The 22,134-nt window shown below is 42.1% G+C and overlaps 1 protein-coding gene across 8 annotated transcripts in view; it reads right to left on the bottom strand.

Moving 5' to 3' along the window:
• The window catches only part of arhgap44a (Rho GTPase activating protein 44a), a 26,751-nt gene extending 4,617 nt beyond the window's left edge, over positions 1-22,134 (bottom strand). For 3 of the 8 annotated variants that reach the window (XM_079644849.1, XM_079644852.1, XM_079644851.1), the window contains exons 1-21: positions 21,826-22,134; positions 11,933-11,972; positions 11,099-11,218; positions 10,877-10,953; positions 10,589-10,700; positions 10,361-10,437; positions 10,136-10,250; positions 9,876-9,944; positions 9,650-9,731; positions 9,053-9,180; positions 8,262-8,373; positions 7,697-7,778; positions 7,444-7,524; positions 7,214-7,327; positions 7,034-7,125; positions 6,029-6,212; positions 5,138-5,155; positions 4,858-5,037; positions 2,955-3,467; positions 1,119-1,264; positions 222-623 (exon numbers count right to left, since the gene is read on the bottom strand). In XM_079644849.1, the coding sequence (XP_079500975.1) occupies positions 222-623; positions 1,119-1,264; positions 2,955-3,467; positions 4,858-5,037; positions 5,138-5,155; positions 6,029-6,212; positions 7,034-7,125; positions 7,214-7,327; positions 7,444-7,524; positions 7,697-7,778; positions 8,262-8,373; positions 9,053-9,180; positions 9,650-9,731; positions 9,876-9,944; positions 10,136-10,250; positions 10,361-10,437; positions 10,589-10,700; positions 10,877-10,953; positions 11,099-11,218; positions 11,933-11,972; positions 21,826-21,878 (2,797 nt within the window). In that variant the 5' untranslated portion in view covers positions 21,879-22,134. The remainder of the gene's footprint in view (positions 1-221; positions 624-1,118; positions 1,265-2,954; positions 3,468-4,857; positions 5,038-5,137; positions 5,156-6,028; positions 6,213-7,033; positions 7,126-7,213; positions 7,328-7,443; positions 7,525-7,696; positions 7,779-8,261; positions 8,374-9,052; positions 9,181-9,649; positions 9,732-9,875; positions 9,945-10,135; positions 10,251-10,360; positions 10,438-10,588; positions 10,701-10,876; positions 10,954-11,098; positions 11,219-11,932; positions 11,973-21,825) is intronic. The other 5 variants (XM_079644853.1, XM_079644855.1, XM_079644854.1 and 2 more) reach the window with 3 other exon arrangements.

The following is a 22,134-nucleotide window of genomic DNA, read 5'->3' as shown; positions in this document are numbered from 1 at the left end:
CTGTTTCTAAAGGCAACTTTTTTTCATTCAGACATTCGCTTGGGAACAGTCAATAAGGGTAAGGGGATCTTTTATATCTACATGACATATGACAAGTCCTACAGAGTTCTACACTCGTCCACCGTCTCCATTGGACAGAGCCACAGCGAGTCTGAGAGAGGGCCGCTGCAGCCCCACCTGAGGGGGCGGAGGGGGTGTTGTTGCCAATGGCTGGTGTTTACCTGTAGACATGCTCTCCCCGGGAGACAGTCCATCCAGGAGGCCCAGCTCCAGGGGCTGGGGGACTGTGGCCATGGCCGAGCCTGTGAACAACTGGGGGGCTGTGGGCGGCTGAGGAGGGGGCAGACTGGGTCTCTGCCTGGGCTTTGGGGCGGGCCGTGACTTGGTGAGCGTTCCGGTCAGGGAGGGAGGGGACGAAAGGGAGTGGGACGCCCCAAACAGGGTCTGCCCAGGGGAGCAAGGCGGCACTTGCCCCGGTGGGCAGGCCAGTCCATAAGGGGAGGGGGTGCTAGGAGGTGTGGGGGACAGGCTGACCGGTGACGGCTGACCTGTTGATTGGTCGGACATCCCGCAAGACTGGCTGTATGGGACCTTGGGAGGCACAGGGGCCAACTTCTTGGAACCTGAAAGCACACAACACAGTCAAATTCCTGTTAGATATCAATTAGCAAAAATACACAATGACTTATTCTGAAAAAGACAAAAGTCCTACTATGCTGTTCACATGGCTAATCAAAACGAATACTCCACTAATATTCCTGATTAAATGCAGACCTGCATACTATGATTTACATAAACTCCCCGGTTAGTATATCCTAGCTTAAGCCTTTTAAGTAACTTTAATATCCAAAATCCTCTTGATTCCAAGTCTTTCATAATGTTTAAAAGTAGGCGTGTTTCTCCTTCCAACCAGAATCTTTTTGGCATGCATCTCTATCCCAGCACTGCAAACTGTGCTGTATACATGTGCAAAGAATGATCCTAAAACCTGAATAATAAGGCCATACAGTATCCCACATGACATGATTAGGAAATGCTGCATTAGAAATATTGTGGAATAGTGGAATATGTGCATGTTAACACAGTCATTGTAAACTCGGACTGAGAGAGGTGCTGACCTTTGCGCAGGGTGTGTGGACTGTGCTCTATGGAGTGGGGGGACTGGCTGCTGCTCTGAGGACTACAGCTGAGGGGGACTGTCGGACCGGCCACCTGGATGCCTTTGTGTCCAATTACAGGGGAGAGCTCTTTACTCTTGAATGAACTGAAAAAGACAGAGAGACATTAGTGTGTGAATAGTATTACAGTAACTGTCAGTATACCTCATGTGCACTACTTTAGAGCCACAGCAGCCATCATCACCATCATCATCACCATCACCATCATCATCACCATCACCATCATCATGAGTTTGACTTTGTTAAAGAACACTGTTACCAATACTACCATATACTATAATCAATATTAATTAATACAATTAACCCAGAACATGTTGTAAAGCAAAGTGTTGGGTTGGCATTTCAATCAGAAAAGTGCAGCCGAACAAACCCGATCTTTATTTAACCACTATTATTATTATTATTATTATTATTATTATTATTATTATTATTATTATTATTATTATTATTATTATTATTATTATTATTATTATTATTATTATTATTACATCCAGATTGATATAATAATCGTGTATGTGTAACAAAAGCACAATACATTCCAGTTTCAGCATGTTATATAGAACATCAACCAATTATATTTATTTGTGTGCTGTATTGTAAGATACACAGTATATAAAAAAAGAACGTTCAACTACCTTCCTCTCTGTATATAAAGGAGCTTATCATGATCTAAAAATACCAATGATGTTCAGAGACAGCTGGGATCTCACGACAGTGTAAGATTTCAACTGGATTCCTCACAAAAAAGGACACCGAGCAGAACAGAAGGTGTAAATATTTGTACCCAGCAACAAATACTGCCACAGAGTCATGAGTGTGTCACTGTGTGGAACCACCTTGATTAACATCATTATTATTACTTACGGAGAGTATTGAGGATGCACCGTAAATATGGTAGGGATTCTGCATGTAACCATATATGAGCAACTAAATCTAAATTCTGTGCTATAAGCAAAGAGTAGTTAATGAAGGTATTGTATTATCTTCTCACTTTAAATAACGTGTTTCTGCGATTTCATGGCTGTAATAAAGATATCCTCAATAATATAGACATAGCGTTGCAAAAACTCATATGAACTCACATCCACAAAGACAACCATTTTGGATTATATGACATCTAATTAACTGCAATTTCGGGCAGTCCCTTTGAGATGTCTTTCCCCAAAAAGAATCCATCTGATTGGGAAGCATTGAGCTACCAGATCTCAAGACAGAGCGATATCAAGCGAGCTTGTTCTGATGGCTGACAAAGATTTGCAGTAATGATTCACACTGTCCTGTTTGTAACACCGCAGACATATGAGTCAGGAAACTGCCACAGTCACTCTATACAAACTCAGCACTTTGGGTCCAGATGAAAGATTGTTGAAACTGCAGGAAGAAGCTTATCAGAACAGAACGGTACTACAAAACTAACCTTACAAATCTCCAACTTCATTCTGCTGGTTAGTAAAGAAAACAGCTGCAAACTGTAGAATAAATACATTCATATGCTTTTTGATAGCCATTATGCAGCATTGTCCATGTATTTATCATCTACTCAATACCAGCCTGAAACCGAGCGCTATGTATGAGCCAGCAACATCCCTTGTTGCTAGGCAACCGCCATGAGAGGCATTCCTGGACAACCTGATGTTACAGAATCTGAGGTATGTAATTTGAAGGGGGAGGGGGGGAAAAGCAAAAGAAAATATGAGCTAGCGAGCTAGAGGAGAGGAGAGATACAGATGCCACTCTGTGATGCATCCATCGTGGCCATGGGTGTGTTGTATTTACCTAGTCAGCCTGGGGGGTCCTCTCTCTCGGGCACATGGACAGGCAGCCCACGGCGGGGGCGGGGGGGCGGACGAAGGGAGGCTAGGGGGGTTGCCAAGGGACTGGTCATGGCGGGTTAACACCAAGGGGGTTTTGATGTAGAGTGGTGAAGCATTAGTGTCCGGTGGGGGGGCATGCGACATGTCACTGGGCGGGCTGTGCTTGGGGAAATGCAGACAGCTGGGTTTGGGGTTCGAATTGATGTCAAGCGACGAGGAGGAGGAGGAAGAAGAGGAGGAAGGGGGCGGGGCCGGGGGAGTGAAGCCAGACCAGCGCAGTGGGGGCGGGGGGGAGGCAGGGGGCTGGGACTCTGGACCCGGTGCCACAGGGCGAGCGCAGGGTGGGGGTTTGGGATAGAAGAGGTGGGGGGCAATGTGGCACGAGGAGATGGGGTAAGGGGGGGGTGGGCGGTCCTCCCCTGGGGGTGGGTGGGCATGAGAGGTGTCCGGCCGATTTGGCGACACGTTGTCTGAGCTGCAGATATTAAGAGAATAGACAGCACAAAAGAAACAGCTCTAGTGATTGAACAGGGAGACGCATTGGAGCGAGATACCAGAAGCTGTTTTGATGGTTAGTGTGTTAGTGTGTCCGTAGCCAAAATAAAAAAATACAAAAACTGCATTTTAGGGTGGGCGGTGGGCACCAAGCTTAGCACACAGTCAGCTTAGTGCAAACACAACCACAAGCACAAAGAAACAGCAAAGGAAAAGAACGTTTTATTGCCGAAGGAAAATAATAACGTGTATAGGACTCCCTCTGTGTTCACCTTGTGTCTGCAACACTGCATGGAGCTGTGAGGATCTGTCTCTAAAGCCAAAGTGCTGGTCTGCAGCTTACAATATTATCCAGCTGAGCTGATGACTAAATATCTCTCTGCAGCATATGGAAACCCTATCTGCCCTTATCTGACAGTATAAGTCTTGTTTGCATGGCAGGTCCTGCAGTCAGCCCAGGGCAGTGTGAAACAGACACAAAACCCTTTCATCGGCTGAAAGAGCCACAGGATAGGAGGGAAAAGCCAGCCAAGCCAGAAGCCATATTATCTCATCTGCCACACAGGCAGAGCCAGCGACCATGAGGTGATTATTCACGTTTTTAACTATGATAATCATACCAGAAAATGGTGAAATCAGTGTCAACAGAAAAGGAAATAATTCACAACCAAAGCCGAGAAAGCCAAGCCACAACAATGGGATATTTGAAATATTAGCATGCTCGCAAAGGACTTGCAGATTGAAGCTTAGTGCCAGGTACAGAATCAAAACTTCCAAACAGTAGTTGGACTAAAACCCTTTAGAGTTAGTCAAAAGTGTCATTTTCCTTTTGAAAGGTTAACCCACAAGGACATAAACCCTACAAACCACAGGGTGAATATAAGAGATGTAGAGAGTGAGAAATTATAATAACAGAATGAGACCTTAAGGTGTTGACACGATGCACAAACAAAAAATACAAATTAAAGTGGCAATAGGCACGTATTTCATTAGAATTATTATTAATACATCTTAACCTCACAATGTAATGGCTATATATTACAACATGAGCATTTAGATTGCTTCCATATAAGCATGTACTAATTCTGTACCTACCACCGGGTACAATTTGCAATGCATTTCTTGTTTTATCTATAATGATCTGAATAAGGCCATATATTTGTTTCTAGTAGGCTCTGAGGAAAACGGTGAGCAGCAGTATGGATGGAAAGTTGAACATGGTTCCATTGCCACTTTAATGGAAATATGATTAAAACAGCCAAGGATCTTGTTGAGAAAGTTGATGATGGTGACGATAATGGGGATGACAATTAAATAAAGAGGAGTGGATGTGTGAGGAAGAGGGGGACAAGGTCTCCACTGTGACTTACCAAATCCTTTCTCCCAGTGGGGGGGTTGCAGACGGGGAGCAGGCGAGCTCTCCGGGCTGCTCGGGTATGAGCGTGTCCACGGAGCCCTGCAGGCCTGGAGGGGTGGAGGAGGTCTTTCGCGTCAGAGTGGCGGAACCCTTACGAGACACCCAGGAAGTATCCATAACCCGCACGCCCATACTAGAGACAAACACATCAAGGGTCATATATAATGACGAAGAAAGGGCTGAGTTGGGGAAAGGTAAGGAAAGAAGTGGGGAAACAGGCCATGATACGGTACCTTTGTATCTTCCTAATGCTGCGTTAGTAGGGGGAAGAGAGGCAAAAGGAATATGAGGTCAGTGATGCAGACAGGGTTCACAACAGGGTTCACAAACACTCAGTACACTTTATGATGGGGAGATGAGAGCACCAATGGCAGGGAGGAGTAGAAGGGATGTTCCAGAGGTGAGAATATGTCAGCCCACATAACCTGCCTGCACTTATAATGAACCGGTCTGCACTTATACTGAACCCAAATTAAAGGTGTGTTTTTGGCTAATGCTGGTCTAAAAAACACCTTAAAACATAGACAAGGAACACTCTTTATCCCAAGCTGCTCTTTGCTCCAAATAGTACACACACACTTTATTTGTATATAGGTTTTGTCATTTTATTTTCTATCTAGCAATATGGATATAGTCTTTTGATTTTGGGATGCAAAGTGCTCCAATTCTACCAGTGATTTTCCACCAGCTGGATGAATGACTCAGGCCAGGTGACGTGCTAGCCAGACTGTGAAGGAGGAGCTGGGTGTGGGAGGATGGTAAGAAATATTTCCTGAGAAAAAAAAAGAGGTAACCAGCAGCCCTTCATCAGAGACTCGTTGCCATAGAGACAATGCCACTCAATTTGATGCAGCGCCATGTATTCAAATGAGACTCAGGCTTCTGTGCTCCTAATAGTATGGGTTGTGTGTGCCAGAATTAGTGAGATGTGCGGCCTAATCCACACCTCTGCGTGGCCTTTGGAGGGTCCAGGGATTAAGATATAGGTTAAAGTTGTTAATGGCTTTATAATGGCTGCCTCAAATATAACAAAAAAATTAATTAGATGCCTGTGAAGAGGTGTGGGTGGAAAGAGAGAAAACAGAGTGAGAGTGAGCAGCAGAAGGATGCACTTGGCATCATACCCATCCTTCTTGTAAAACTCCAGCATCATGTTGTCCGTGGCAACGCTCAGTGGCCGTCGGGTCTGGTCGTGCTGCTGCTTGCGCTCCGATTGGTCCAGGTCTGGTGAGGGCATGGAGCTGTAGTTGGAGTTGTGGTTGCTGTGGATCGGGCTGCCGTAGCACCCTGTCAAGTTGAATTCAATCTCTGAAGAAGGAGCAGAGACACCATCAGCATTCATAACTGTTATGGACATTGTGGTGTTGGTGTGTGAATGTGTTGGTCATTGTGGAGTCTATCACTTTTATGTGGGAGTTACTACTACTAGTCTAGTCAATCTCTACTTAAATCCACTTAAAAACTTAAAAAAGTTATACTTTTTTTTGTTTGAATCTACTTAAAATAAAATGTATGTATCAAATACAGTATTATAATGATTGTTAATGTTTTGATTATTTCAGAGAGTAAAATTATTGCATGGTTTTAATCAAAAGAGTAACACAAAATATATGGAGAAGAATTGCTGGTGTTTTCACAGTTTATGAGACTTGTGCAAACAGGAAGTGACTGCATGGTCTACTGCCTGAAGTCAGGGGTTGATGATGCTGAAGCTTTATTAAAGACATCAGATCAGTTTTAGCTTCATGTATGTTTTGGTTGTGACATTTGGGTATATGTTGTTTGATGTGGTGCTTTTATTTGTGAACTGACACACATGAAGGAGAAACATCTTATTCATATAGGTCTGAGTCAAAGGAAGTGACAATATATTAATATTCTATTAAGTAGTTCATCCTAGTACAGTTAATACGTTTTTCACGCATTTTTCAGAAAAAGTCTATTTTTACAATTGCTTGTAATATTAATTAGGTCGAACTGGGTTCTAAAAATGGCAGGTCATACCCTAAAATATATACAATTGAATTGAATTTTAAAAGCCATTATACCATAGGAATGATTGAAGATCAATAGATATATATGGCACCCAGCCTTACTACAATTTGACATACATAGTATGAGATCCCCACCTCCAGGGAAGAACCAGTCAGCATGCTGAATAATGGGCTCAACGATGCTAACAATCTGTAGGGACAGGGTGGTCATCATCTCCGTCATGTTCCTGGAAAGAAAAGAGATAATTAAATCGCAGTAAAATCTTATGCGATAAGTGAAGGTAAGGTAGATGTGTTACAACAAGAAATACATACGATTCAGTGTGTGTCCAGAGCAAGTTAGGACCAAGAACAATGGCCTGGTTACCGGGAGTCATCTTATTGTCGTCTTGGAAGTCGGTTAGCTTGGCTAAGAATTTGATTAGATATCTGTGGGATTTGAATAAAAGCAAAATAATAAAATGAAACTATACTGCATTTTTTAAAAGTGTAAAAGCCACATGGGAACATTATTATAGGACAGAAAATAAGGGAAAGTGACTGACCTGAAATTGTTCAAGTTGTCTGTCGGGAGTTTTTCACACACTGCCATTAATGCTTGAAGCCTCTTCTCCAAATCTGGGATGCTGGAGAAATACAAATCATAAATCATGATGGTTACACTGTTGCTCTATTACTAAATAAATGTCACCATTTTGGCAGTAAAGACTCCCTTTATAATGGACTATTCTGTCTTTTATCTAGGCCAATGACATAATTGAAGAAAAGGCAATTTAAAAAAAGAGAACAGCAACTCACTTGGAGGCCTGAATCCATTCATCATAAAGTTCAGTGGTCATCAGTGGCTCAGGGAGCTCACGGAGGTATGATTTCAAAGCCCCTTTGGTGAGAAAAACAGGGAGAAAGTGAAGACCAGTTTGCTCTTTTAGAGGAAGGGAGGGTGTTGTTCCCTCTTCAGAGTACTGGTGAGGCGATGCCCCATATCTCCACTACCCTCCAGCAGGCCCTTGCAGCAAGTGTAACTGCCAAATTCAGATAGCTCAACACAGATTTCATGCTAAAGTGTGAAATGCACAGCAATATCAGAACAGAAAGGCTTCAGGAACATAGCACTAGGGTTAGAGCTGATGAAGTTTGAACAACGCTTGTAGACAAATAACAGTATTTTCTGGCAACTACGTCCAAAACCAATCAAAACTTTTGATATGACCTTTAACAAAATTGCAGATTCCACATCATAAAACAACTGGCAGATGTAAGTAACAATCATTGCCTTTAACATAGAAGGATAAAGAAAGCGTGTAGGGGTTGTTGTTATGGAAATGGGCTTTAAACAAGGCATTCGTGTGGGAGTGTTGTTCACCTGCGATGGCGTGTGGGTCGGAGGAGTACTCCTGCACATCCAGAACTCCACAGTCCAGGGAGGCTTTCAGCTTCTTCAGCTTGGAAGCTGATGGAGCGATTCTGAAGAGGCCCTGCAACCCACACGCAGGAAACACATAATCATGTGTAATTATCACATCTAACATGACCTGTCCATAAATGCTGTGCAAAATTCATAGCCATTATCGTTGAACACTTGACATTGGCTGATGATAAATAACACAGAAACAAACTGCTGGCTTTACATACTTTTGTCCATTAATATTTTAATGTAAACCATCTTTATAGCTTGCTGTCAGATTTTAATTGGTTAGCACAAACATATTAAAATCGTAAAGATGATTAGTGAGCTCAGTCTCCGACACATGTTTCCTGTTGCAAAGATGTTACTACTCGGATTCTAAACTTCACAATTCAATGATTTGAATTAAAAGGTCAAGAAGATCAGAGCCAATTACAACTCTTAAAAATGAGTCATTCCAGGCAGACAACGTCAGGTTTAAACTATGGACTGAATAGTGGAAGTACATCTCTGTGTGCTGAGATAGTCTAAACTAAATAATATAAACACAATCAACTTTTAAAGGTATTTTTAAAATGTATATTAAATCCCATACAGTACAGCATATTTGTAATAGAAAGATTGATAAGTTTAAGCACCAAATGACACATACACAAGAGGACAAATGCATATTAACTTACACCAAAAATACCTAAGCGATGTGTCTGTCAATTTGTATGTGTATATGTGTGTGTTTGTATGTCCTCTACCTCCTCTTGCATGCCACACTCTAACAGCATTGTGACACAAGCTTCAATGGGGAAGGCAATCTCTCTCCCACTAATATTCAGGTGATCCTCCAGAGACTTGCCATACGACGGCTTCTCCACCCACGCTTCTGCAACACAAAACAGTCGCTTGAATTGCACATAGATACAACAGCAATTACATATATGTTTCTTGTTATTTAGCACAGTTAGCATAAGTAGGGAGGTGAAGGTATAGCTTAATACGATTGTTATATGACATTTCAAGGCTTTTATTACTTCAGTGCACATTTGGAGCATATTTCTTCAGACACACGCATGGGCAAACACACACGCATATGCATGCACTCATACTCACACACACACACACACACACACACACACACACACACACACACACACACACACACACACACACACACACACACACACACACACACACACACACACACACACACACACACACACACACACACACACACACACACACACACACACACACACACACACACACACACACACACACACACACACACACACACACACACAGGAGAAGTAAACTGGACACACACAAAGGAGAGCTTGACACGGTAGACTTACCTTGGTGAGCTTTTATCTGGGGCAGGATACTCTGAAGAATCTCTAATGACTTCCTGTGATACTCTGCCTGCGTTTCTATTAGCTGTGGAAGGAGAACAGATTATAACAAACACAACATGATGAATGAATGAATTGTGTATAATGTACAATGTTACAGTAATTGTAACCTGTGCTAGCATGGGATCAAATATTTGATTTGTAAAAAGTAAGGATAATATATACTTACTGTCTGGAAGTAATTTGCATAGTCTATTTCTTTGGCCACAAAATTGTACATATCTGCTGACAACTGATCCTGAAACAGAAAATAGAGAGCAACCATCTCATACAGTAATAAATAATCTAATATATGGTAAATGCAACTGTAATATCATCCTGATATAGTGGTCCATTTGTGTCTGATACATTCAGAATGGCTATAAATCAAATGGAAGAGCTGGAGGAGGGATATACTGTATATTAGAATTGCTCTGATTGGAGACTTACCCTACATATCTCCATCCGATTGGCTGCTTCCTCCATCTCCTCTCGGAGAGACTCTGCCTTGGCGCCGGGCTGCAGTGTGCTTGGGTGACTAGATGACTTGGACGATTGATGAAATCTATAGAATAGAGTACAAAACAATGACCAATGCACTGGATATAATAGCTTCCTGATCATTTCTTTTTCAAATAAATTAAACAAGAGGCTCTTAAATAGGACGTCATATACCTTGTTCTAGCTGAGTCCATGTCCAAAACAAGTTTGGCTAAGTGCTTCCTCTGTTTCTGGATGTTTGGAATGTCCACCTTTAAAAGAAAATAAGTGCTTGACTAAAGTCAGTAAATGTAATATAAGTGTAGCACTAAATGAGGACCATGTGCTGCTTGTCATTTTTGGAAAAAAGTGAAATAGCTTATAGAAATATTATTAGGTTGATATGTCTTAATTGAAGCTCACCTCAGCGAGCACATACATAGGCTCCACCACATCTCTTTCTATCTGAAACTCAAACAGGATGAGCTCCTGGGCCAACTTCTCCTCCGTCTCCCCACACATCATCAGCATCTTCCTGTTTGATGACAGCCAAACACAAAGTCAAAGGCATCAAACACAATTAAAATGCAGACAAGGGTAATGAGGACAGAGAAGAAATCAATATTCGAATCAATAATTAAAGATGACTCCATGTGTGTGGGTGTCAATGGAAAGTGTGTGAGCTAAGTCCTGTTAAATACAGGGACTTACCCCAGGAGAGAGTCATCCCCCAACACAGCAGCTCCTTCTACCATACATTGTGCAAGGATGGTGAGCGGTAGTTTCTTCTAATAAAAAAAGATAATAATACAAAAGCTCTGGTGAGAATGATAGACGGTTATGAATACTTTTTAGCTGCATCATCGCACGTATGTTCACATCAGTTTGCATCAGTATTCAGTGTCTGAGAGGATGATGGCTGCAGTTACTCACGGAAGGAGACTTGACAGATCTCTTCTCGACATCGGCCCCCTGCTGACCCTGCAGGCAGGCCGTCAGCTTCTTGTGAGTGCTGTGTGTCACCTGCTTGACCAGATCCAGACGCTTCTCCACCTGGAAGAACACACACACATCAGAAACGTCTTGCTGTCACAACACACACCCAACACTGTGCTCCGATAACACATCTGACATTTGTTATGCAGCGTCAGACATCTGCACCTGCTATTATATACATGGTGAAGTTTATCAGTGAAAAGGTTATGGATATTCACAAACTTCAATGATTTATATTCAATTGAAATGAGGATAACTGGATGTTGTGATGGGCCCTTTTCATTTTTCATTCATAACATTTTATTAATTAAAAATAATCATCACATATTGGATGATTGAGTGGAAGATCCAGACTGAGCCCATTTGAAGGTTGTAAATAATCAAAGAAAAGGTGAAAAGAAAAAAGCTTTTCTGCCAAAAAAACTAATTATACTTTCTTGTACAGTTTTATGAAATACTGGATAATAGCACTGTCTTCCTTTAAAACGTTTTAAATCAAACAACCAGAGAATCAATCTTTAATTAACCAAAACACAAAGGTATGTACCCTGGGACAAAACCTTGCTTCCCTTTGAAGGGGCCCAAAGACGATACAATCTCCATCCTAATCACATTATTTACACCTGTTAATACACACACACACACCCCCACCCCCCCCCCCTCACACACACACACACGCACACGCACACGCACACGCACACGCACACACACACACACACACACACACACACACACACACACACACACACACACACACACACACTCACTCACCTGTAGAAGGTCCTCGCTTAACACCTCTGTTTTCTCGGCCCTGTAAAGATGAAAATGTAAAACAGTAAGGGTATTTATCTAGGGGAGACATTATTAGCATTATTTGGTGCTGGTATTTTAAAACATTCTCTCTATAAACATTGAAAATCAGGAGACTGAAATATCCATTTCCTATTATCATCATCATACAACTTGTTTTGCCACAAGGGAAAACTTAAATTCTCAACTAGAGTAAACGAAGATATGATATTAAATAACAAAACTTTTGCAATAAGGTCATTTGAGGCACAAGCAGTGGCGTGTCTTTTCCAAAGATATTCACAAGTTCTGAAATAAAGTCACAGCTGTATTGCACTGGATGTTGACTCATTCCCTGAGTTTCGTTGCACATCATCAATGTGGCAGTGCTCCAAAGTTGGTGGGATGCATCCATGCACTTGTCCCTTTAGCGCATGTGAGTGTATGGGTTTGACTGTCTCTCTCAGTCATGATTTAAGATGATCCATAAAGGGAACACATTAGTTATCAGGCGAACTATTCATTTTGTAAAGTCGCTGGAGTTTTCTAAGCGTATACAAAACAAGCAGGACCGCAGGGAGCAAAGGCCGCTGATACAAATATGCCGTTCCCACTGAGGAGCATCACATCCCACTGTGAATCCAGCAGACTGGGGACTTAGCCAAAGACTGAAGGAAAGGGCAGAGAGGTACTGCTGCTAAAGCAGATAAAACTACTCATCCGGAGTATTGAATGAGCCATAAGCTTAGAAAAGAGCAAACCACTGGATATCATAAATATAAAGTGTCCAGTCAGTTAAACAGCTTATATTTTAAGACTTGAGTCCTTTTCCTGAGGCAGGTTTTCCAACAGAGATTAATGTCAATGTAATGACAAATTGTCTTAAAGCAGCACTAATTACATCATTTTGGGTTGTTTTTTGGAATTCCATTAAACATTTTGACTTCCACAACACACAACAATGAACACATCTAAAGCAACAATCCAAGACTTATCAGGACCGCCTTATCAAAAAGGAGGAAAACATTTACTTCCTGCTCAAAAGGTCAGGTCCAGTAGGGTCCTGTAGACCCCAAGCAACCACCCAGTGGGGCGCATTTCTCTCTCTACGCTTTCCCTTCCCGTCTGTACAACCTCTTCCTGCTATTGTGCCCCAACCATGCCAATGCCAGTTGTGAATAGTAGTTTTTTTAATCATTTATTTTTTAAAATAAATATGAATTCTTCTCTCTGTTGCCCAAGAGAATGGAACAGACTTTGTTTTGTGCTCTATTATTCATCAGCCAGACCAAAACACATCAGCAACACAATACTGAAATGCTCTTTTCATGTATGATGCCTCGTCACCAAGTCAATCCAACACATCGCATAGCAGCTCTGTGTTGCCCCCTGCATAGTGTTGATGGAACATTTTTTACAAGAAAAGACAGTTTGAGAATGGCAGAAAATAAATGGACCACCGTTTGTCTCTGTTTAATATTGACATGATGTTGTGTATTTACATATTCCATACGATATGGCCTACAATACAACGCTGCTTTCCAGTAAAGAAGTCCGTTATTAGCTGCTCTCAGTGCCAAGATGTGAGTGTGGCGCCAGGGGAACTGGGTCAAACCATGTACCAATGGATCTAATCACAGTCCGCCTGCTGGAAAACTGCTCTGCTCACTAAGGGAGGAGGAAAGAATCCAGGAAATTCGTGCAAGTTAAAGAGGGAAAGAGAGCATGATGGTAGAGCAAGGAGTCTGGCATGATTTGTAAGGATAAGTGTGATCGCAGATTGCTGATTACATGCGAGGGATACAAATAACCCAAGCACTAAAGTTTGGCTCAGTTTTGCTGCTACACTCCAACAGCCGCTAGAAATCTGTAAAACGCAATGTTCCATGAAATACCTTGTAGGCAGGACTGTCAAATGTATACCATGCTGAGTGTGGAGCCTGCAGGTCTGCAATGCAGCTGTGAGCTCGTCACTGAAGTGTCCTTACATTGACTGGCCAAGATGTCCCATAGGAGACTCTGGCAGCAGAGGAGCTCTAATAGGGACCCAACAGCACAGATGGGACAGGAGACAGTGACAGGGACGTGGAGAAGTGAACAATGTGCTAGAAGTTTTAATAGTGGGGGCCGTCCTGCCATCTCCAGGGAAAGTGTGGGAATGTTTCCTTGAAGGTTTGAATCCACGCTGAACTCATGTAAAGTACATGTCTAAAGGGTGGGTAAAACATACAATTATTTGACTGCATGTTACATTATTTATTATTCTTTGTTAAGAATAAGAGATTGTAATTGATGCGTTACAGTTATGAAATATAGATTGTGACACAAACTGTTGAGCTCTCATTACGCTAGGATGCAGAATCTCAAGATGACTGCTAATACACCGGAGATTGCCATTCAACTTGTCAGCAATGTGGAGGTTGTTCCTATTCATTTAGTTCAGTCTATAGGAGGCTAATTTATAAAGTTAATCAACCTCTTTGGTTTTAAATGTGCTTAAAGTGTTGCAGTTTTTCTCAGCTTGTCTTGGTTTACATCACTAGATTCAAAGTTAAATGCAGGCATCTGGTGTTCTGGCTAACCACAACTGACGTGGCCATTATGACCCAGAAGACTTCAAACAGATTTGATCTTCAAAGACAGGAGGCCGTCTTGTTCTTTGAGCTTGTTTGTTTTCAGACAGTGGTATTTCCTCTTAGGAAAGCACTACCCCACATCACCAGCCTGTGAAGGCACAGAAACAAAATGCAATTGCATAGGCTGGATTGAGTACAGGGGGTGATGGAGCTTCTATACACTCTGATGTAAAGCTAAGCCGCAGGAGATTTTGGAGGTGAGGAGTGAAATTCCTCCTCAAATAGTGTGCACAATGAGTCCTGCGGGGAAAGTAAACACGTGGGAGAGTTGGCAGCCATGTGGGCGGTGTGCACATGGAGAGAGAGGAAGACTTTGCCAGTGTTATGCCAACCATCTGCCACTTTGCAGGCATTCGTTTACCTGGAGCTGCTGATGACTCAATACAAATATACACACACACAAAACTCCTATAATACAGATTAGTTATATCAGGTCAAAAAACTGAAATGTATAATCAAATTAAAATAGACAAAAACTAGCTTTCTTTGAAACATCAGTGGAAAAAAATCGAACCAACGCAGACAACTGGATTAACATGAATTTGTACAGAAAATATTCACAAATACAGATGTACGGCCAGACTTTGATAAAATCCCTCTCCTCCTCTGGTGAAATTCACAAAATGCTGATATGATAAGAAGAAGAAAGGTATCTTGACAACATCTGGGCTTTTGTGTTTACAGCTGGCTAAAGAAACAGAAAATACTGTGTGCATATTTCCCGAGGAACCTAATACATTCTAAGTAATTGTTTGAAGTGAAATGTGAATACCAAATATTCTATTGATCATTTATAGATCAGCTGCACATATTATTACAAATATTTCTTATTTAATAAACACGTATAGTAATATGTTAATGTTGGAACCCCTTGTATAATAATAATACAATAATCCATGTTGACATAATCAAACTGTGAATTAAATAACATCCCTAGTCTTGAACATTTCGCCATGGCAGCTAGCCAACTGTTTGCTGTAACACCTTCCGTTAACAGTTCCACCTGATTCGCCAGAACAATAGGAAAGTGGTCATGCTCTGGTTTGCTCACACTGCTAGCCTGCCTAACAAAAGCGCTAACTCCTGGGCCCGGTTAGAGCTGAGCTAGATGCTAGATCCGGTGCTGCGAGGGGGGGTAGTGGAGCAGAACGGTGGCCCTGGGCCTCAGCAGGGCACCACGCGGCCTGGAGCACTGGCATGAGATGCACAGTCAGCCACATATACACAGTGACACACACACACTGATACACAACAATTTTCACGCTATATGCTCTCTAAATGTTCCTCCATTTACTGTTTTTTCCCTCCAGACCTTTGCTGTGCAAACGCGTCTAGAGGCCCACTCGGTTTCCTCCCAAATGACAAGGCGGAGGGCTGATGGTACTCAAGGTTACTAAAACAGAAAAACCCACTTACTGTAGTTCTCCAGCAAACTAGGTCACAGATCTGTTAAGTATGCAAGAATAACTGAGAGGAGTGTACACACACATGCATACGAGCAAGACACACACATGTCCATAGAGAGAGAGAGAGAGAGAGAGAGAGAGAGAGAGCCTGCAGCATTCAGCAACGTTTCACTTGAAACACAAGCAGTGAGTTATCTCTAATAACTTTACTCATGGTGAATAATCTCCACAAGAAGCACTAACTACACTGTGTTTTACACTTGGCATCTGCCCCAACACAAACACGCTGAACAACAAGTCAGATCTCCAGAAGAGAGCATCATTTAAGTTGGTATGAATGTTTTACTTCATGATCACCCAGCCATAGATGGAAACATTGTCCCATGCCATAAGTCGTTGTCAGTTCTCAAAAAGAGGAAATATTATTTTCCCCTTTTGAAAATGTAACATGTGGGTTGGCAAAGCCGAGCGAACGTGATAAAACAGCCAATACCAAATGAGCGTATCTAAGCAACCAAAGGGCAAGTACAATATTTAACATTTACTGCACAGAAAAGAGAGATAGAGTACTGTCTTATTTTATCAAAGAGCAAGACTTTAAATTTACAACAAGAAACTCTTATTAGTGGAATAGTGCTTCCTGTTTTCTGCCTATTGGCATTCCTGAATGGAAGGAAGTGAGCATTTCGATAGGGAGTCGCCCATCTCCTTTGGAGAACTTAGTTATTTCTAACAACAATGCCACTCTCTTACTGCAGTGTATTACTCAGAATAATGCAGCAGTTTACCGAATGAAGGCCTTGGGTTGTACAGAACAGAAATAATAAGCCTTAAAGCAGAGCACAAAACACTATGCGAGTAACATTCTGATGTCTCACTTATTACCTATTTCTGAGTACTCTTACAGCTCCATATAACACTGCTTTTATACTAATAAAATGTTTCTTTTGGTGAAGAAAAAATATAAAGCTACCTCACCAGCAAGTGTATTATCAAAAGGAAAACTAATAATACATGTAAATGTATACACTCTTTAGATGCTGCCTTGCTCCTGAATGCATTGCAGATTGAATGGCATCTGGTTCAATTGCTGCATTTCAGTCAGGCTCTAGGTGACATTATGAGCAGCAGACTAGGTCAACCCCGACATCTGTAACACAACAAAATCAAATCAAATATCAAAAACAAAATCAGTGTAAATGAGTCTGTTGGCATCAAGCAGCCGTCCCCAAAGCTGTATGTGTGCCATGCTGTTTATCCTATTACAAACATGCACAATACACTTTTGTCGATTTTGTAGTTGACTACCAGTACAGGGGCTCTTTAAGAGGTTAGTCCTTTGATTGAATGAGCGACAGAAAGGGAGAAACAGGGCTTCTGACAGATATTACATCATCTCTCTTTTGATGGCTAAAATGGCCCCCTGACAAAGGCTCTTTATCACTAATTCAATCCTGTAGTATGCCGTCTGTGAGAGGCACTGACAGGGTTTTGGGTAAGTTATCAACAAAGACCTCCGACACTATCACTGAATGACTCTACAATTTAGCAATGGTCTTGGTTAAAATAAAAGATATACTGACACAAGTAATATCTGATTTGTGATTAATACTGCCTCAGAAATACATACAACTCTTGCCCCGGATGGGCTTTGTCTTGTTCAACTGCATGCTGAAAGTGTTCCATTAAAGTATATAATCAGCCAGAAACTATACTAAAGTAAACCCAGAAAAGCAGTGAATCACCAGCCACTCGCTCCGAGATCTCCACAGTGTTGTCGTCATTTGCAACGCCAGCGATTCAAGGCTACAAGGTGGAGGAGGAAGAGGCAGGGGAGAGGAGGAGAATGAGATGCTGCATTGGCATTCAACAGGGATACCTCCTATATCTCATGTTACCTGTCAGCTACCATATGCTCGTTTAGAGGGTGACACACATTCTTGCCATGAGGTGCATATGTTAATGCTGTGCTCAATGGAACAACAAGAAAAGACGTTCACACAGAAATGTGTTGACAAGATTAGAAGATTAATCTTTATGTTCTGTCTTTGAGCTAACATGAGAGTGAAGGAGTACTACAAGTACCTAAGTGCATACACATTTACATGCAAACGTCCCACTTAGGTGTACACAAACATGCACACACATGTTTGCTATGTGTCCTTTTCCTCTTTCCATCATCCCACTCATAAAACTACTTTGTATGGACACTTAGATTCTATGAGAGGCTGGCATGCAAGCTTATTGGCAACACATTCACCTACTGCGTCACATAGTCAGATGGAAGGGAAAGGGAGGAAGAGTGAGACAATGCGGGAGAGAGAGACATCCTTTTTAACCCATCTGCCAGCCCACAAATAGCTGCCATTTTCTGATGAATGCACAGTGGACGAGGAGCTGAAGCCTAAAGGTATGAGCAGGAAGAATGCTATTATCATACACTAGTGGTACTGGTGAAAATCACACAGGTGAGTGTGTAGAGTGGGAGAATGGATGTTCATTTGTCAGAAGATAAAATGCTAGAGACAACGGCTCCCCTTTTAAGTGTGCTCTTCCCCTTTCTTTCATGTGTGGAAATCACTGACACATGATTTAAACTGACTTCTTAAATGGATCTTTATATCAGGCTGTCCTAGACCTAGATAGGGCAGTGAGTCGGGAATAGATAAATAGGTCAAGAGAAATGGAGGGTGGGAGCTAGCTGGAACAACGCACCCATTTCATGGCTTGTTTGGTGTGTATGAAGGCATTGGAAAAACAATTCAATGAATATTTAAGACAAACCCAATTACTGAACTACCAACAATGATAGCTTTAATTCACAAATATCTAACAAAATGCACACAAACAGAAGCCCAAGACCTCTCTCTCTGTTACACTCTGTTGTCTCTTACTGTGCCATAACACATTTCTTTTAGCTATAGAGTATGCATGGCTGCACATCCTCCAGTATGGAGTCTTGCTTCACAGAGGCGATTGGTCAAGCTGGCGGTCACATGACATGGATCTCACCCAGGCGAGCAGCAGCAGCGGCAGCAGCATCAGCCCCGGAGAGCCAGAGAGATGCTGACACAGCACACTTGATTGTCAACCTCCCACTAGAAAAGACCTTCAATCTCCATAGAAGACACACATAAAAGAGACTCATGGTAATGTTGTCAATGCGGTAGGATACCATTTAAGAGGTTATAATACATGCCTGAGTAGATTAAAAGACTGTGGTCCTATTCGTTACCTCATAACAGAGACATACGTCTGCTAACACAAACAGATTCTTCTTATCAAAGCATTTCCAACATGGACAGTTTTGTCTTGTGGAGTTGTTGAATTGTTTTGAAAGGCGAGGAGGACTGGTCAGCGTTATTACTGTGAGCACTGAGACTGCTGAGGTTCAACCAACAGGGTAACTCCCTGTTACTACTCCCAAGATGGGTGAGGCTGAGTCAGCAGAAGGATCTAAACATTATCTGAAGCCTCAGTGAGAAGAAATGGATTGTAAGTGAAACTATTAATGAACAGTTATGGACCAGAGGATACAAATACAGCTAAAGTTTAAACCCAACGCCACAGTTAAACACAATCTCCATGGGACGGTTTAAGTAATGATTAAAAACACGAGGGCATTTTCTTCCTCCTGGAAAATAAATGTTGTTGGAAGAAGTAAAAACAAAGAAAGTAGTAGCATGAAAGGAATGCTTGCTGAATGTTTACATAAAGATGCCTCATTAATTTGCACTTACACATATTTGTCCGACCCCTGCCTGCTGATCCTGCACTAACACACCATGGAATGTGTGTGGATCCAAACACACTGTCACTACATTATATATGCAAACACACACTCACATAAATCTCCTTTGTGGGTGGTACAATCAAGGGATATTATCGCCCCTTCTTGGTTTCGGGCGAAAACATAAGAAACAGTCATTTAAAAAACGTAAAGCACCTCTTGAACAGCTTCGATTTATCGAAAGAGGGGAACGTGTTTTACATTTGAAGATAGTCTTCAAATAAATGCAAGATGAAATGACAAAGAACAAGCACAGCATGCTGACCTTTATGGACCACATACTCCTCCAGATTTTTTTTGAGAAATCCAAAAAGTCTTAATGGATAGTTTTTGAAAAGCACATTATTATACCATAATTGTGTGTCATTTTTGCACATGTGGATGCAGAATTGTTAGTTTCAGCCACGATATACTATGTGGCAAATATACCAGGAAAACTGTGGAAAACAGGAAAACAGAGGTGTCTATGGCAGCTTTGGCTTTTCTTTCTATACATCTTTCCCTGTGACACCACCAATGTTTGACACTGCTCAAGGTCACCGGGTCAGATCTGATACTTCTTGCCACAATCCAAAACTCAAATCAACTGTTGTTTCACCCCCTTTGTTCCTCACTGTGGATAGTTATCCAAAGTTAGGGTTTAGAAATGAAAATCTTATATGAACTTAAGGCTCCATAATGCTGCTGGTGATTATTATCTCACAGGCAGATCCCCTCAGCAGCTTGCTGTTGCGTCTCTTAAAAAAAACAGCGTGAGAGTGATATTATATTCATAACAGCAATGGCTTTCAGTACATGTGGGATGTTCAGGGAAATAAGGCTATAAGTGCATACATACACAAACACATGCAAGGAAGAACTGCCTTCTCTGCCAACATGAACACCGTGTCTTCCCACACACATATCCAGAATCAAACCCACATACACAATAATGAGTCACACAGAAAATTAATTAAAAAAAAGACTGGAGCTAGATAAAGCAGCCTGAACCAGCTGACAATGATAGCACAAACAGAGGCTGCAAGGTGTGTCGCCTCCCTCCTAGCCTTCTGAGTGCATGCAAGTCACACAGCCTTGTAATAATAATGACCCAAACCTCCTGCTCCTAATCCCCCCCCTGTACACTCAGCAGAGAACACCCTCTGGCTCAGTGCTGCTTCACAAGCTGCTCTGCCTCTCTGTGAGGTGAACAAACAGGGTGGGGGGAGAGTGGTAAACGCATAAGACCTGTGTAAAAGGTCACAACACATCTATTTCTGTAGGTGGCAAGGAAACTCAGGACCACCCAGAGCAGGTACAGGAGATGAGGAGAGGAAAGGAAAACCCTCCCACATTAACCTCAGATAGATCTTTTTTAGGGAACTACAGAGACATGATAGACCTCCTTTTTTTTTAAAGGGTGCTAATATAATCGCATTATTCAAGCAAAGTATGTTAGATAAGTACCAGATGCGAAATACGACCTTCAGGAATGCACGGACTGGATAACCCACGCCTAAGAGCGAGGTGCTTCCCTGCTCACAGCTGATATTACTGCGTAATGAAAACATTGCGCCTTTTCCCAGTTTCCCTCACGTCGCAGCCCACACCGCATCAGTCTGCATCACGCTCACCTATTGACAGGTTCTGTGACAGGAGGTACATTTAATCACATCGTAACTTCACAATTACATGTTTTACCAACTTGAAACGTGAAATCTCGTCTTAAAGAGGGTGTTGTATCAGTTTAATGTTGGTAATGCGATGGTCTTTTGCCTAGTTTATGTATTTCCGTGGGCAGGTTGCATTGGGGCAATGCGCCTACACGCTGCCTATGCGGTAGCCTCTGCAATGGACATTACGCACCAACTTGAACATGGGGAATTCTATTGTTCCTCAGAATTTCAACGAGTGTACTGACCATTGTCTATTCCATATAATCAGCCTAATCAATTGTAATAGAAATCATATCTGCATGGATGAGATTCACATCCTATGTGGGCCAAACAGGGGGTCTCTTCCCTTTGGCCCGGCTAGAATAGCGCACGGAGAGGGTTTGCTTACCTTCCCACCGTTTGGTTGGCGAGCTGTCGCATCCGATTGAATTGCTTCTTCATCTTGAATTTTCTGCGTTAACACCTACTGGGGGAAATATTCCGCATTATTTCTCTCAATATAACGGTCCGTGCTCCACAGAGGTGCAACACAAAATCCAATCTGCCCTGTTTTCCTTCCCTCATCGCAAGCTGCCAACGCCGAAAACCTATTCCACACGATTACATATTTTCAAATGATATTTTTACATCTACATTTGCCCCACTGCCTGCGCAGGGATGCTGGACCAATTCACCGCGGGCAGAGCGCGACAACAGT

The sequence above is a fragment of the Notothenia rossii genome (assembly GCF_949606895.1).
Source record: "Notothenia rossii genome assembly, chromosome: 8".
In the NCBI taxonomy this organism is placed as follows: domain Eukaryota; kingdom Metazoa; phylum Chordata; class Actinopteri; order Perciformes; family Nototheniidae; genus Notothenia; species Notothenia rossii.
This window is presented reverse-complemented; position numbering and strand designations above follow the sequence as displayed.